This window comes from Cannabis sativa, chromosome 2 (genome assembly GCF_029168945.1).
Source record: "Cannabis sativa cultivar Pink pepper isolate KNU-18-1 chromosome 2, ASM2916894v1, whole genome shotgun sequence".
NCBI classification, from domain to species: Eukaryota; Viridiplantae; Streptophyta; class Magnoliopsida; order Rosales; family Cannabaceae; genus Cannabis; species Cannabis sativa.
The window spans coordinates 90,836,372-90,852,742 of NC_083602.1; the positions used below are offsets into that span (position 1 = coordinate 90,836,372).

General features: G+C 31.4%; 5 protein-coding genes across 5 annotated transcripts; 4 read left to right on the plus strand and 1 right to left on the minus strand.

Moving 5' to 3' along the window:
- The first annotated feature begins 257 nt into the window (after positions 1-257).
- On the plus strand, positions 258-6,902 carry LOC115718950 (putative disease resistance protein At1g50180). The gene is made up of 3 exons (XM_061111026.1): positions 258-1,504; positions 1,804-3,534; positions 6,615-6,902. Exons 1-3 carry the CDS (start codon positions 370-372, stop codon positions 6,617-6,619), a joined length of 2,871 nt encoding a protein of 956 aa, XP_060967009.1. The 5' UTR covers positions 258-369; the 3' UTR covers positions 6,620-6,902.
- A 131-nt stretch (positions 6,903-7,033) lies between these two features.
- LOC133034585 (G-type lectin S-receptor-like serine/threonine-protein kinase LECRK4) lies at positions 7,034-8,730 on the minus strand. Its single transcript, XM_061109697.1, has one exon. The coding sequence runs from the start codon at positions 8,728-8,730 to the stop codon at positions 7,345-7,347; it is 1,386 nt and encodes a 461-aa protein (XP_060965680.1). The 3' UTR covers positions 7,034-7,344.
- A 245-nt stretch (positions 8,731-8,975) lies between these two features.
- On the plus strand, positions 8,976-10,761 carry LOC133034586 (probable disease resistance RPP8-like protein 2). The gene is made up of 2 exons (XM_061109698.1): positions 8,976-9,750; positions 10,483-10,761. Exons 1-2 carry the CDS (start codon positions 8,976-8,978, stop codon positions 10,485-10,487), a joined length of 780 nt encoding a protein of 259 aa, XP_060965681.1. The 3' UTR covers positions 10,488-10,761.
- A 1,386-nt stretch (positions 10,762-12,147) lies between these two features.
- On the plus strand, positions 12,148-14,082 carry LOC133035185 (putative disease resistance protein At1g50180). Its single transcript, XM_061111035.1, has 2 exons — positions 12,148-13,440; positions 13,711-14,082. Exons 1-2 carry the CDS (start codon positions 12,448-12,450, stop codon positions 13,750-13,752), a joined length of 1,035 nt encoding a protein of 344 aa, XP_060967018.1. The 5' UTR covers positions 12,148-12,447; the 3' UTR covers positions 13,753-14,082.
- On the plus strand, positions 13,761-15,364 carry LOC133034587 (putative disease resistance protein At1g59780). The gene is made up of 3 exons (XM_061109699.1): positions 13,761-13,954; positions 14,008-14,932; positions 15,033-15,364. Exons 1-3 carry the CDS (start codon positions 13,761-13,763, stop codon positions 15,156-15,158), a joined length of 1,245 nt encoding a protein of 414 aa, XP_060965682.1. The 3' UTR covers positions 15,159-15,364.
- The last annotated feature ends 1,007 nt before the right edge of the window (positions 15,365-16,371 follow it).

Consider the following 16,371-nt stretch of genomic DNA (forward strand, 5'->3'; position numbering starts at 1 on the left):
TCGTCAGTTGAATCAACTAAACACAACCCGATTTGGCATTTACAAGATTAAGATTTCTCATCTTTGAGCTTGCAGATACAATTAGAACCACATGAGCCACAGCCACAGTTAGAAATGTGACTTAAGAGAGTAATAAGGAGAGTCAAGTCAACCAATTAAAGATGGGTTACTCCTTGGAAGTGACTTATTATGGTGGGCCTACCAATAATGCTTAATGCCTTTTAGCTACTCCACACATATACGAATAGGACCACCTCTAAATCACTGTAAGGATAAGAAAAAAAATCACAGAAAAGAACAAAATCAGCACCCATTATTGAATACCAACAACACCACTTGTGATAGAAATGCTTAAATGAGTGATCTGTTATGTTCTTAGATCATATCATACCATACAATTCAATTCAATCTAATTTAGTTACTGAGAAAAATCATCAAATGGCAGATGCTATTGTTTCATTTGTGATTGAAAGGCTTGGAGACTTGGTGATTTCTGAAGCTCAATTCTTGCATGGAGTTGAAGCGCAAGTTGGGAATGCACAAATCAAGCTTCAATGTATGAGTGCTTTCTTAAAAGATGCTGATGCTTGCGTAAGAAATGGTGATGAGAGAGTTCGCCTTTTGGTTGTCCAAATCAGAGAAAATTCTCTTGACTTGGAGGATGTTATTGAAACTTATGTCCTCAAGGTGACTTTGAAGAGAAATGAAGGCTTACTAAAGAGGTGTATTTGCATCTTCAGAAAAGGAATTGATGTCCACAAAGTTGGATCAGAGATTGAGAGGATCTCATCCAACATTGATACTTGGACTTCACAGTTAGATGCACTTGGAGTACACAGATCGATACACAATGCAGCTGAAGCTTCTTCAAGCAGCTATGTCCAACAGCAAAGACAGTTGAGGCAAGCTTATTCTTATGTTGAAGACAATAATATTGTTGGATTTGGAAAAGATATAGAAGAGTTGGTAACTCTTTTGACTGAAAAAGAGAATTCTCGTAAGCATAAGGTGATCTCTGTATGTGGGATGGGTGGTTTGGGCAAAACTACTCTTGCAAGAAAGGTCTATCAGCATCCTGATGTAAGGGAACACTTTGATTGTTATGCTTGGGCCTCAATATCTCAGCAATGTAATACACGCAATGTCTTCGAAGCAATTTACTTCGCTTTCACTTCTCCCACCAAAGAAAGAAGAGAAGAAATCAAAATGATGAGGGATGATGAATTAGCCAAGGAGCTTTACAACTTTCAGAAACAGAAAAAATGTTTGGTAGTCCTTGATGATATATGGACCACTGAAACCTGGGATCTTCTAAAGCATGCATTCCCTATTACTACTCAAGGAGACACATTACATAGCAAGATCTTACTCACTACTCGGAATAAGGTTGTTGCTTTGCACGCCGATCCACATGGTTTCATCCATGAACCTCATTTGCTCAATGACAAGGAGAGTTGGGAGCTATTTCAGAATAAGTGCTATTCTATTGGAACAGATCCATCAGGTAATATACAGACTACTACTTCATTCTTTTTAATATTCTTCTTTTTTTTTATTTATCTTTTCTACCGTTTATATTTATACATGTCAATACATTCACTTTGTATATTTTCCTAGTTTGTTAAGCAGATATACATATTATACTGACATTAGTGTGATAGGATCTAAGTGGCAGAGCTCCATTTAATTTAATTTTACGCATAGGTTTTGACATGATGACAATCCAGTAATATTATTTTGTAAGCCTCATACTTAAAAGCTAAATCATAAGTCTTTTTGTGTATTTTCAATGGACAAATTTAGATTCAAATGATGATGAAGAAAGGAAGAAAGAATTAGCGGTAGAGATGCTTAAAAAGTGCTCTGGTCTGCCATTAGCCATCATTGTGCTCGCTGGTCTTCTATCTAAGAAACACACCATACATGACTGGGAGTTGATGAAAGCAAATGTAATTCTCTGCATAGGTCAAGGTGATCAACAACATGATGTTCACTCAAATTACCGTGGTGTTTCAGGGGTCTTGGGTTTGAGTTACAGCGAGTTACCACGTCACTTGAAGCCTTGTTTTCTGTACTTGGCTCGTTACGCTGAAGATGTCCTAATAAGTGCAAAAGTGTTATGTCTTGTGCTCATAGCAGAAGGTTTTATATCGCGAAGAAGAGGGTCTGTGGAAACTTTGGAGGAAGTGGCATATGATTGGTTGTGTGAGTTGGTGGAGAGGAGTATGATTCAGGTCAAAGAAATGAGTTCAACAGAAGGAAGGATAAAATCATTTTGCATTCATGATCTCATGAGAGACTTGTGTGTGTCTAAAGCCCAAGAAGAAAACTTTCTACATTTTACTGATTGGCAGAATAAAAGGCAAGAGCCAATAGAAACAAAGGTACGAAGAGTTTCCATCTATGATAATGGAGATATTGATGGTAGTGATTTTATTCATATGTTTAGAAACAAAGATGGCTCTCTCAGGTGCCTTGCTCTATATGGTGGAAAAATTGAGTATAGAAAAAGAGTATTGAGACATGCATGCAATCACTTCTTGAAGCTTAGAGTTTTGATTATTGTTCATCAATATGACATATCTACTTTGAATTTGCCTAAAGAAATTGGGAATCTGATCCATCTAAGGTTATTAAGTATTCCTGATTGGGAAATAAAAAAGATTCCATCTTCTTTTGGGAATTTAAGATGCCTGCAGACTTTGAGAGTATCGACCGAGGATAATATCATAATACCAAGTTCAATGTGCAAGTTGGAGCAACTGAGGCATCTACATTTTTCTGGTAGGGTCATAAAATTTGGTAATTTCTTGAGGTCAACTAAGTCTAGAAATTTACAAACATTGGTAGGTATTGGTACCAAGGATCTTCTACTGAGTGATCTTCTACAGTTGGAGAGTCTCAAGAAATTAGGAATTTATGTGGATGGAAATTTTGAGAGATTCTTACACAATCCCCAAACTCTCACATTCACTCGTCTATTTTCGTTACAAGTGAAAAATCGGAGTGTTATTGATACGATAGATATTGTTCCTTTGATATTAAGCTGTCCTCACATTTATAAGCTTTCAGTGTTGTCGTCTATAGTAAGGTTACCAGAAGTCAATCAATTCTCCCCAAACCTCATCAAGTTAAGGTTGTTTGATCTCAGACTTGAGGATGATCCAATGCCAACATTAGAAAAGCTACCAAAATTAAGAGTCCTTGCCATTGATCCACGTAGTTTTACAGGGGATGAGATGGTTTGCTCAAGAGGAGGATTCCCTAGACTTGAATCTCTGAGGCTGTATTGTCTGGAAAACTTGAAAGAGTGGAAAGTGGAGGAGAGTGCATTGCCTACACTTGCCTATTTGACTATTCGTTTTTGCACGAAATTGAGGAGAGTTCCAGATGAACTAACAAACATTGTTACACTCAATGAGATGGTCATATCTTGTATGCCTAAGAAATTCAAAGAAAGGATGGAGGAAGGAGGAGACGATTTCCACAAAGTCAACCACGTGCCATCACGTGTATTCATCGAATGTGATGAAGGTAATATCTATCTTTTGTTGTTAACTCCATTCTTTTTCTTTTTCTATCATTATTATCTTTACTTAAATTCTCAAATTAACATGTTTTTTTTTTTTTTTGCTCTTTTAGCATTTTTTTTTATATAACTATTTTTTCTCAATAATTTTATTATTTTCTTTTATGTTTTTGTAAAGAATTGAAAAACCTATTGTTATTTTTTTTTTGTAAAATCTATTAGTAGGGACTAATTGAATTATGGAGGAGGTTTCAATGGTTTCATTAAATATGAAACCATTATGATTACATTTTTTTTTAAGCTATTAGATTACTATTGAATGATTGTGATTAATTTAGAAATTAAATAAAAATAAATAATAATTAACTTATAACATATAGTTAACTAATAATTTATTTCCTTATAAGACTTTAATGAAGATTAATTATATATTAAAATTAAATTTTTGAATTTATTTTCAAATAAGGATCTGAAACAATGAAAATCAAGCGTAAAACCGTTCTAAAATACACCAATAAACGAGAAAATACTTACTTTTCAGACCCGAAACATAGGCTAAATATAGCCTAACATTAAGCAATTAAAATATTCTTAGTTATATTATTAACTAGGGAATAGATTTGCACTTCGCGCGGTTTTAATAATTTTTTTTTAAAATTTTACATTAAAAAAATTAATTTTTAGTTACGAATAAAATCTCAATTCAGTCTAATACTATTTTATATTTATTTAAGAATAATATTAAATTATATAATATATTTATGTAAAATTTCTTTTATTTGTGATTAGCACAAATATTAATCATAACACAATAAAAATAAAAGCACATTTCGAATAAAGTTATTTATAATAATTAAAAGCTATTAGAAAAATAATTCTTTTAAATGAATCATAAGTTATAATGGTATAAATTTTTCTGTAATTAAAAAAATTATCAAAATTTTTTTATTTATTCATTTATAGCAAAACTTAATTTTTTGTTCATATATATTTAAATTAAATATTTTTTATAGTTTTTTTTATTTATATAACAATATTAATTAAGTATTAATAATTTAAACATTGTAAATTTTTAACGTTTTTATTGAATGAGAGGTAGATATTATAAAATATTATTTATCAATTTTTTGTTACAACAATTCATTAAATTAATGAATCATGATTTGTTATCTTTTTTTATTACTATTATTATTTATAATATTAATTGTTTGTATCAATTTTTTAAGTTAGACTAATATTATTATTTTAATTGATGAATATTTTTGTCTCTTCTCTTTCCTAGTGCTACATTTTTTAAACTCAATTAAAATGTATATAACTAATTAAAATACATATTCAAAATAATTATGAAATAAAAATAATCAAATCTATAGAAAAAAAATTAATTTTTAGATATTTATATAAAGTTGATCAATTGAATATATATTTATATATAAATAGGTATTCAATTGCCTCTACAAAGAGAAACAATGTTAATTTTTGGACAAATTGATGTGAATGAAGAAATATAGTATTTTTTAATGAAATATAATACAGGGTGATTCTACAATGCACTCCCTTAAAATGGATGTATTGATGCACCCTTAACTTGTTTCGGCATCTAGAAGAATTTTTTTAGTCTAATTTTTTTTCATATTCATGTACGTTATATCTATTTAAGATATCCTACAAAATTTTAAAAAATTCGGAATAATTTACAATATAGAAAATAATGTTCAAACAGTCTATTTTACACGCGTATAAAATAAAATAGTCACGCGTGCAACACACTGTTTGAACGTAGTTTTCGGCGTGTTAAACTTTTCTGAATTTCTTAAAATTTTGCAGGTTGTCTTAAATAACTATAACGTACATGACTATGAGAAAAAATTTGACCAAAAAATTATTTCGGATGCTAAAACAAATAGGGGTGCATCAATATATCCATTTTAAGGGTGTGCATTGTAGAATTTTTCTATATATATATTATGTTTACTTGTAGTTAATAAGTATAATACTCACATAGTTTGTCAACAATGTGAAACTATTACAAAATATATATATATATTACTTAGAAGAAATATTATAAAATAGATAGAATATTAATAGATAAATAGTAAGAAAATGTTCATAAGATCTCATTTGATTTATATTTTTCTTTATATATTGAGAAAAACAATAATGTTTAATTTCATTTAAAATAATTTAGTTAGAATTTTTTTGGGCTAATAAAAATATAGAATTATATATATAAAATTTTAAAATGAAATTAACTTAAATTGTATATTATTATTATATATTACATCAAATATAAAAAAACGTATAAAACAAATATTTATTAAATAATTACTTTTAAAAATATAAATAATAAAATATATATTAGATGAAAGATAAAAAATTTAAAAATTTTAAAAATAAAATAATAAAAATTTATAGAGTAAGAAATTAATCAACCACCCATAAACAAAAATAATTTTGAATGAATTAATATGACATAAAAAGAATAATATTTATAAGCTACATAGATGATGCCTACATCATTTATAAACAATGTGGGATATTTAGTTCATATATTTTTGTAGTTATTTTCTAAATAAAATAGAAAAACTTTACAAAATTTTAAAAATAGAATAAAAAAAATTTAAGATTCCACCTAAACTTATTTTATGTTTTCTTTTATATTATATATATAGATTTTTACTAAAATACCCCTTTTGGGATGTTATCCATTAGTTATTAGTTCTTTATTTTTAGTTTATAATTACTTTCATTATATTTTGTAAAAAATGATATTCATACAGTATGTCATATATCTCTATTTTTTATGACTGATTAAATTATATATAAACAACCATAATTTGACATGTGTAATGTCTAATTATGTTATTATTTTTTAGCTATGAAATGTATAGTTTTTATGAATGATTTTGAATCTATTTTTACACAATTAATGTTATTTTTTCCCTCTTATTTATTATTGTGTAATTGAATTTTTAATTATCAATAAAATGCAACCCTTAATAATGAGTAGAAGTGAATATATATATATATGTACTGAGTACTTATTTGCTCATGCATTTTCGTATTGGCATTACTATGAATGCAGATTGACTAAATATGAATTAAAGTGGGAGAATATCATATCAAGATTTGGAGGATGTGTTGTCACTGCCAATCATCAATGTCTGTTTATTCAATTATTAATATTTAAAATATAAAGTGTAATATTCGAATTGTGTTGTGTTTTAATTCTTAAATTAGTGTCTGTTTTAAATTTTTATGTTTTATATGTTGTTATGTAATATATATGTTTGGATTGTTGTCTCATCAACATTGTCGTTTTCTTTTAGCAAAATGTGCAATAGCAAGAAAAGCTCATGTGCAGTGTTTTTCAGCTCACTCTTACAGATATGGAATTATTGAACTAATTAATATTCCTAAGAGCATCATTATAACTCGTAAGCACAACATTCTTTATAAAGAACAATTCAATGAAGTATGAACAATCACTATTCACTATGTTGCTTGTTACGACATTACTATAAAAGTTGAATAATTAATTAACATTAGTAAATGAAGAGGGGTTGGGAGGAATAGAAATTTGAATGATTCCTTCAAGCATATGAATAACTTTTTTGATGGTGGGTCTCAACAATGGATTCTCTTGAATACACCACAATGCAACCATTACAAACCTCTCTACTCTGTTCATGTCACCCAAGGCTTCTTCATCATTCACCAAAACCATATCCATTTTCCCATCTTTATAGCAATCATAAACCCAATCACACAGTATCATTTCATTTTCTTCTTCTACCTTAAATTCAAAGTTCCTCCTACAACAAATCAATTCCAATAACACTATACCCTCTGCTTCCTCTTATTCCAGTCTTTGTTTGAGTCTGATTCTTTGTCAAAATCTTAGCTAATCCAAAATCAGATATTCTTGCTGTAAATGAGTCATCTAGGAGGATGTTTTGAGGTTTAATATCACAATGTATGATCTGTGTACTACACTCTTCATGTAAGTAACAAAGCCCCATTGCTATGTCTAAACCAATTTGTGTTCTGTGGTGCCAGCTTGGCCTTGGAGATGGTCTAAAAACAAAGCTCGCTACAGAACCATTGCTCATGAATTCATAGACGAGTAATCGGTGTTGCCCTTCATTGCAGAGCCCAATTAGCTGAACCAAATTCTTATGATTCGTACGACCAATGGCACTTACTTCTGCCTTGAACTCCTGCTCACCTGATGCTTCTCTTGCCATGTCTATTTTGTCCAACTTCTTAATAGCAATACAGTTACTATAACCATTAATGCTTATAACTCCTTTGAAAACAGTACCAAAAGCACCACTTCCTAGTTGCTCACTGAACTTATTGGTTGCTTTCTCTAGCTCCTCATAACTGAAGCTTCTTAAGCTCTTTCCCTTGATGGCTTCGAATTTCGGTGGAACAATTGCTTTCGTCTTCTGTTTGAATCGAAAAATAACAAAACAAGTTGCTAACAAAAGAAGTACATTCATAAACACTGAGCCACTTAAGAAAACAGATCCAATGAGTATGAGTTTTGAATCATTATTATCATGTTTATTCTTTTTCAAACCTTTTCCATTACTAGTAGAATCCTTTCTTATTTTGATGTGTGCTTTGCCACCAACAATGGGATCTCTCCTCCCATTAACAAGAGGAACTTTCAGCTTCCAACACTCACCATTTTTGAAATATGCAACGGCACAGAAACAGTCACCAAGGCAAGCCACCTTCTTGCACCACTCCTCATTCACCTGTTGAAAGTGATCGTAATTCGACTTAGGCCAGAATGTGTTTTCCATGCTTATAAACTCAAAACCATTATCATCATTTTCATTTTCATATTCACCTGCTTCACCACCACAACTTTGAGCCTCAAAGCTTCTCTTGCATCCTCTGTTCTCGTCGTTGGAATCAATCAATGTGTAACCATTTGGACAACCACACTTTGGTCTGCGGTCATCTCCAAGGCTGCAGTAGCTGTTGAAACCGCAGGCTCCTGGTCCATCTTGATCTGTAATATCTACACAAATATTTTGAGGTAGGAGAGTTACTGATGAATTACTCTCATTGTTGTAGTAAACATAGTGCCTCAAAACACCATTGTATTCAAGAACTACCCTTTGGTACAATACTTGATCATCATCATCACCTTGCCTTGAACTAGAATTAGTATTGATAATAAGCATGGAACCATTCTTTTCTTCCAAGTAAATAAACCCGGATTGGTTAAATATCAACCGAATGCCACCATTTCCTACTTTGTGACTCTCCCAATAAGGGTACTTTTTAGTCTGTAATGGGAATTTTGTTGTGGAAAGGACAAGATTTCCATCTTCTTGTAGTGTAAATTGAAATCTTCCCGGGGAGTAATTTGTGCAGGAGTAACGAGCAACGAGTAGGGATCGAGGATAATATCATAATACCAATTTCAATGTGCAAGTTGGAGCAACTGAGGCATCTACATTTTTTTGGTAATTTCTTGAGGTCAACTAAGTCTAGAAATTTACAAACATTGGTATCTATTTGTACCACGGATCTTCTACTGAGTGATCTTCTACAGTTGGAGAGTCTGAAGAAATTAGGAATTTATGTGGATGGAAATTTTGACAGATTCTTACACAATCCCCAAACTCTCACATTCACTCGTCTTCAGTCTTTACAAGTGAATAATCGTTTTGGCTTTGGCACCAAGATAGATATTGTTCCTTTGATATTAAGCTGTCCTCACATTTATAAGCTTAGTGTGGTCTCGTCTATTGTAAGATTACCAGAAGTCAACCAATTCTCCCCAAACCTCATCAAGTTAAGATTGTTCAAACTCAGACTTAAGGATGATCCAATGCCAACATTAGAAAAGCTACCAAAATTAAGAGTCCTTGTGATTGCCTATGGTAGTTTTACAGGGGATGAGATGGTGTGCTCAAGAGGAGGTTTCCCTCGACTTGAATCTCTTGAGCTTTGTGCTCTACATTACTTGAAAGAGTGGAAAGTGGAGGAGAGTGCATTGCCTACACTTGCCTATTTGAATATTCGTTATTGCAAGAGATTGAGGAGAGTTCCAAATGGAGTAAGAAACATTGTTACACTCAATGAGATAAAGATAAATGGTATGCCTAAGAAATTCAAAGAAAGAATGGAGGAAGGAGGAGACGATTTCCACAAACTCAACCACGTGCCATCACGTGTATTCATCAATTGTGATGAAGGTACAAATCTAATCATATCTATCTTATCTATCTTATGTTATTCATTCCATTCTTTTTATTTTTCTGTCATTATTTATCTACACTAAAATTCCCCAAGTTAATATGGTTATTTTGCTCTTTTATCATTTTGTTTTTATATATACATAATTTTATTATTTTCTTTTATGTTTTTGTAGTGAATTGAAAAACAAATTACTTTTTTTTTAAGAAAATATATATAATAGGACTAATTAAATTGTGTACCCTTTAAATAGTTAAGCAATCAAAATTTGAGGAGTAATTTTTAATTATATTATTAGTCCACACTCCCTATAAATATTATTTGTTTTATCCATTAGTTTATGATTACTTTGAATATATTTTGTAAGAAAAAAAAAGTATTTATACAGTATGTCAAATATATCTATATTTTTAAGACTAATTAGATTATATATCTTAAATGGTGTCAAAGTAACCATAATTTGACATGTGTAATGTCTAATTCTGTTGTTACTTTTTTAGCTATCAAGTTTATAGTTTATATTAAATATTTGATTCTATTTTCACACTATTAATTTTATTTATTTATTTTTCTCTTATTTATTATTGTGTAATTAAAATTTTCAATTATGAAATAAAATTACATCCCTTAAAAATGGGTGAAAGTAATAAAGACACTTACTCACAAACTAGTAAGTATATATGTACTTATTTGCTTATGCATTTTCTGTATTGGCATTACTATGAATGCAGATTGATAGAATCTCATATCAACCTTTGGAGGATGTGTTTGCCATTGCCAATCACCATTCACCAGTGTCTAGTGTCTGTTAGTTCAATTATTAATAATTGGAATGTAATGTGTAATATTCGAATTGTGCTGTTGTGTTTTAATTCTTAAATTACTGTCTCTTTCTGTAATTGACAAGAGTTCATGTGCAGAGTGTTATCTTTTGTTTTTGTGTTCTTCTGTTGATGTTTTGTAATTGTTTTCTTCCTCTAATCATAGTCTTAGTATTAAATTGGATTTGATCAGAGTGTTGTATGCAATGCAATCCATATATGCAATGCAAGTAAAATAGTCCAATCAACCCAACAACCAAGTGAAACTAAGTCTTCCATATATTGATTTGTTGGGCTCAAATTATATTCTTCCAAAGAAATTTCTACAAAGAGTTAACTCGGTTTGTAGGAATTTGTTGTGAGATGAAATGTGTAAAACAAAGAAAGAAGCAGCAATAGAGAAATATGTATGGACAGTTGAAACTAAACAAGATACATTGTGGGTCAATTGGAGGGACTACAAGTAGACATGATTAAAGATAAATTCAACAATCTTCGCTCTGGTATCGTTTTAACAAGTCCTTATCGGATCAATGAGCATTGTGTCCTCCTCAATTTCGAAACACAGATTCATTCTCTAGCTTGCAGTGTTGGATAGGTTGAAAAGGAAAGAGAGATTATTTAGATGTAACATATTATTGCTGATGAGATGTGTCCTTTGTGTGGTATTAATTAAGTTCTGGCTGGGATGGAGGACTTTGGCAGGAACAATTCCTGGGATGTTGAAAGGGATTGAAAAATGGAAAAATTACAAAAACGGCTAATTTTTTATAGATTTTTTACATTTTTACGTTTAAAGAATTTTTTTTTTACATTTTTACGGTATTTTATAAAATCACAAAAAAACCACATGAAATTAACAGAAAACAACACAACAAATGATGATTTAAAATTAACCGCAAAATAAAGAGTAGAAGATAAAAATACATCAAAAACCGTATTTTCTGTAATTATTTTATTATTTTTGTGTGTTTAGGAAATTATTCCTTGAAAAATTGAAGGAAAGTAAATATAAAAGGCAAGTTTTTGCAGCTGCTATGGCAACTGTATGGAAATGAGGCTATTTGGAATTTAAATGTATACACAATAGGAGCAATTGTAAAGAAAATAGAATATGATGTAAAGCATAGAAAAGTCTCTAACTCTAACATAGATGTTGATTGGTTTGAAAAGTTGTAATATTTGCAAGCTGGTTTTGATATAATTCTATAAGTTGGCCTATAATATTCACTTCAACTTGGAATTTTTCATCAATATCTTGAAACATTATGTTGAAATCAGAAATCCGAGCATTGTAGTACTCATCAAGAAGAACATTATGAGGCTTTAGTGGATGATTTATTTCTAGCAATTGAATCTCACATTATAACAGAGCTGAGACATGAACTCATTTTTGCTGTAATAATTTTTTATGAGATTTTTGTTTACTGGGAAACACAGGTGTACCATTGCACAAGTCATATATGAGTTTTTGTTTTTTATTTTCTTGGAAAGACTTTGGGGTCAAGCTCAAATGAGTTTGTCCATGCGTGTCTTATTCATATTTTAATGAGGTTTGAAGCTTAATCTTATCCATATGTGCAGTCAATTGTGGTGGTTGCATTTTTCTTGGTACAGTTAGTAATATTTATTAATATGTAGAAAAAGTGCTACCTGTATATGGAAAATGAATTGCGAAAGAAAGAATTCCCTTTCATTAATTAATTACTATTATCAAAAAGCCAAGATATTTGAGGCAAAAACAGCAGCCATGATTGAATACCAACAACACCACTTGGGATAGAAATGCTTAAATGAGTGATCTCTTTTGTTGTTAGTTCATATCATATCATACAATTTAATTCAATTCTGTTGTTTACAGAGCAAGATCATCATATGGCAGATGCTGTTGTTTCATTTGTGATTGAAAGGCTTGGAGACTTGGTGATTTCCGAAGCTGAATTCTTGCATGGAATCAAAGGCCAAGTGGGGAAAGCAAAAATCAAGCTTCAATGTATGAGTGCTTTCTTGAAAGATACAGATGCTTGGGTTAGAAATGGTGCTGATGAGAGAGTTCGCCTTTTGGTTGTCCAAGTCAGAGAAAATGCTTATGCCTTGGAGGATGTTATTGAGACTTATGTCTTCAAACTGGCTTCTTCTTCTAATCATGGAACTATGAGACGTGCATTGAAATGGTGTGTTGGCATTATTGATGTGTATAAAGTTGGATCAAAGATAAAGAAGATCTCATCCAGTATTGATACTTGGACATCGGAATTAGAAACACTTGGCGTACACAGATCATTAGGCAATGCAATTGAAGCTTCATCAAGCTATGTACAGAAGCAAAAAGAGTTGAGGAAAGCTTATTCGTATGTTGAAGACAATGTTATTGTTGGATTCGATAAAGATATCCAAGATTTGGTTGCCCTTTTGACTGAAAAAGAGGACACTCTTAAGCATAAGGTGATTTCTGTCTATGGGATGGGTGGTTTGGGGAAGACTACTCTTGCAAGAAAGGTCTATCAGCATCCTCGAGTCAGGACTCACTTTGATTGTTATGCTTGGGCCTCAATATCTCAGCAATGTAATAGACGCGATGTCTTGGAAACAATTTTATCTGGTTTCACTTCTCAAATAGATGCAGAAAGAAATCGCATCAAAAACTTAAGTGATGATGAATTAGCAAGGAAGGTTCACAACTTTCAGAAACAGAACAAATGTTTGGTGGACCACAACAACATGGGATCTTACTCACTACTCGGAATAAGGTTGTGGCTTTGCATGTGGATCAACACGGTTTCATCCATGAACCTCATTTCCTCAATGAAGAGGAGAGTTGGGAGCTGTTTCAGAACAAGTACTCCCACATTGGAATGCATCCATCAAGTAATATACTATACTTCACTCTTATTAACTTAATCATCATAATATTAATTTTTACCTTTGTTGATATCGATGTTGTGTAAATAACGCTTAATTATGTCAGTCCATATAAAATATTCTAATATTTTATTTCCTTCATATTAATTTACTCCTTTCATCCATAGAAAAAACACATGTAGCATTAGTGACAATTCAATAGTATGTAAGAGTATAAATAATGTTCCATTACTTAAATCATAACTCATTTTGTGCATTTTCAATGGATAAATTCAGACTCAAATGAGGATGATGATGAAGAAAGGAAGAAAGAACTAGCGGTGGAGATGCTTAAAAAGTGCTCTGGTTTGCCATTAGCTATCATTGTGCTTGCTGGGCTTCTTTCTAAGAAACACACCTTATATCAGTGGGAGCTGATGAAAGAAAATGTAATTCGCTGCATAGGTCAAGGTAATCCACAACATGATGATGACTCAAAATATTGTAGTGTTTCTTCGGTCTTAGGATTAAGTTATAGCGAGTTACCACGTCAGTTGAAGCCTTGTTTTTTGTATTTGGCTCGTTATGTTGAAGATGTCACGATAAGACTAAAAGAGTTGTGCCATATACTCATAGCAGAAGGTTTTGTATCGTTAAGAAAAGGTTCTGTGGAAGCTTTACTTTGAGAGTATCGCCTCAGATTGATATAATAATACCAAATTCATTGTGGAAGTTGGAAAAGTTGAGGCATCTATATTTCTCAAATCTAGTTGGTGGCATAGAATTTGGTAAATTCTTGAGATCAATTAAGTCTAGAAATTTTCAGACATTGGTAGGTGTTCGTACCAAGGATCTTTTTTTGAGTGATATTCTACAACAGGAGAGTCTCAAAAAATTACGAATTTGTGTGGATAGAAATTTTGAGACATTCTTACACAATCCCCAAACTCTCACATTCACTCGTCTTTTCTCTTTACAAGTATATAATCCATCTTACATCAACATAATAGATATTGTTCCTTTCTTACTAAGCTGTCCTTGTATTTATAAGCTTAGAGTGCAGTCACCTATAGTAAGATTACCACAAGACAACCAATTCTCCCCAAATCTCATCAAGTTACAGTTGAGTAATCGCCAACTTAAGGATGATCCAATGCCAACATTAGAAAAGCTACCAAAATTAAGAGTCCTTAGAATTGACTATGATAGCTTTATGGGAGAAGAGATGGTGTGCTCAAGAGGAGGTTTCCCTCGACTTGAATCTCTTCAGCTTACTATTTTGAAAAACTTAAAAGAGTGGAAAGTGGAAGAGAATGCATTGTGTAGACTTGGCTATTTGCGAATTGGTTGTTGTTGTAGATTGACAAGTATTCCAAATGGACTAAGAAACATTAGTACACTCAATGAGATGGTCATAGAGAATATGCCTAAGAAATTCAAAGAAAGGATGGAGCAAGGAGGAGCGATTTCTACAAAATCAACCACGTGCCATCACGTGTATTTACCAACTGTGATGAAGGTACATATCTAATCAACCATCTATCTTCTTTTCTTAAGTTCCATTCCATTTTTGTCTATGATTAAATATTTATTTACTTATTTACTATCAATGAATGCAGATTTTGAGGTTGGCTATATATGAATCTAAGTGGGAGAATCTGATATCAACATTTGGAGGATGTGTTTGCCAATTGCCACTGCCAATCACCACTATCTGTTTGTTCATTTGGAATAAAAATGTGTAATATTTGGGATGTGTTTCAATATTTTTCCCACATTTACAATACATATCAATCATTTTCAAAACCCATTTTGTAAACCATAGAATGAACTTCTCTTCCATTATTCAATTCCATCAAACCAACACAAGCTTTAAGCACCATCGAAAAAGAGAATTTATTATCAGTAATTTGCAATTCTTGCATCAAAGAGAAATACCTAATTGTTTCTTATTAGAAGAGTTAGTCCCACACTGCTCATATGTGTAAATAAATTGTGATATATAAGATGAATGAATTACTCTTTCCAGAGTCAATTGATTTTGAGATGGAATCCATGATTCTTAACATGATATCAAAGCCACTTGTGATCCGTTCTGAACCCAAAGTGCGTCCAAAAAACCGTTTTCTTAACATTTCTTTATATCTTCCATTAAAAGCAAATTCCATCCAATTCAAAGCAAAAACATTTGGCTTAGGAATTTGATCAAACACATACTTTGCATATCTCCACAACTTGCATACATACCCACAAGCTTTGAATTCAAAGACAACAAAGCCGTCTTGTCATGAATCTGCTTGTCTTTCCTTTGAGGCATTTATTTAAACACAAAGCCGTCTGGTCTGGTAAGAAGTTTGACGACAAAATGTATGGTTTTTTCATGATTTTTTAGAACCCCATTTGCAAATCAAACCCATGAATCATCTTCCATGACGTTGTTTATATGATATGAAGAAATGAAACTATAAAAACTGCATAAAATCTTTTGTTTGAATGAAGAAGAAACGAAAAAAAGGAAAAAACTCAGACTCCTACGAGTTCAGAAGAAATACATTTTTCTTAATTACATTAGTGACTCTTTTTCCTATCTCATCCAACATTGATACTTGTACTTCAGAAATAGAAAGAATATGGAGTACAGAAATCAATAGACAAAGCAGATGAAGCTTCTTCAAGCTATGTCCAGAAGCAAAAATAGTTGAGGAACGCTTATTCTTGATTGATAAAATATTTAATAATTAATTTTTAGTCCATAATATTTATGATACAAATTTTTTTTAGTAATTACACTAAATTCTTATCAGTGTGTTATAAAATTTGGAGAGTATAACTAAAGTCTCTCAATTACTTCTAATTACACAATTACATAATACTTATATGATGAGACAAACACAATACTGTATAATTACTTTCATTTACACTCAATTTCAATTCTATCTTAACTTTCTAAACGCGTCC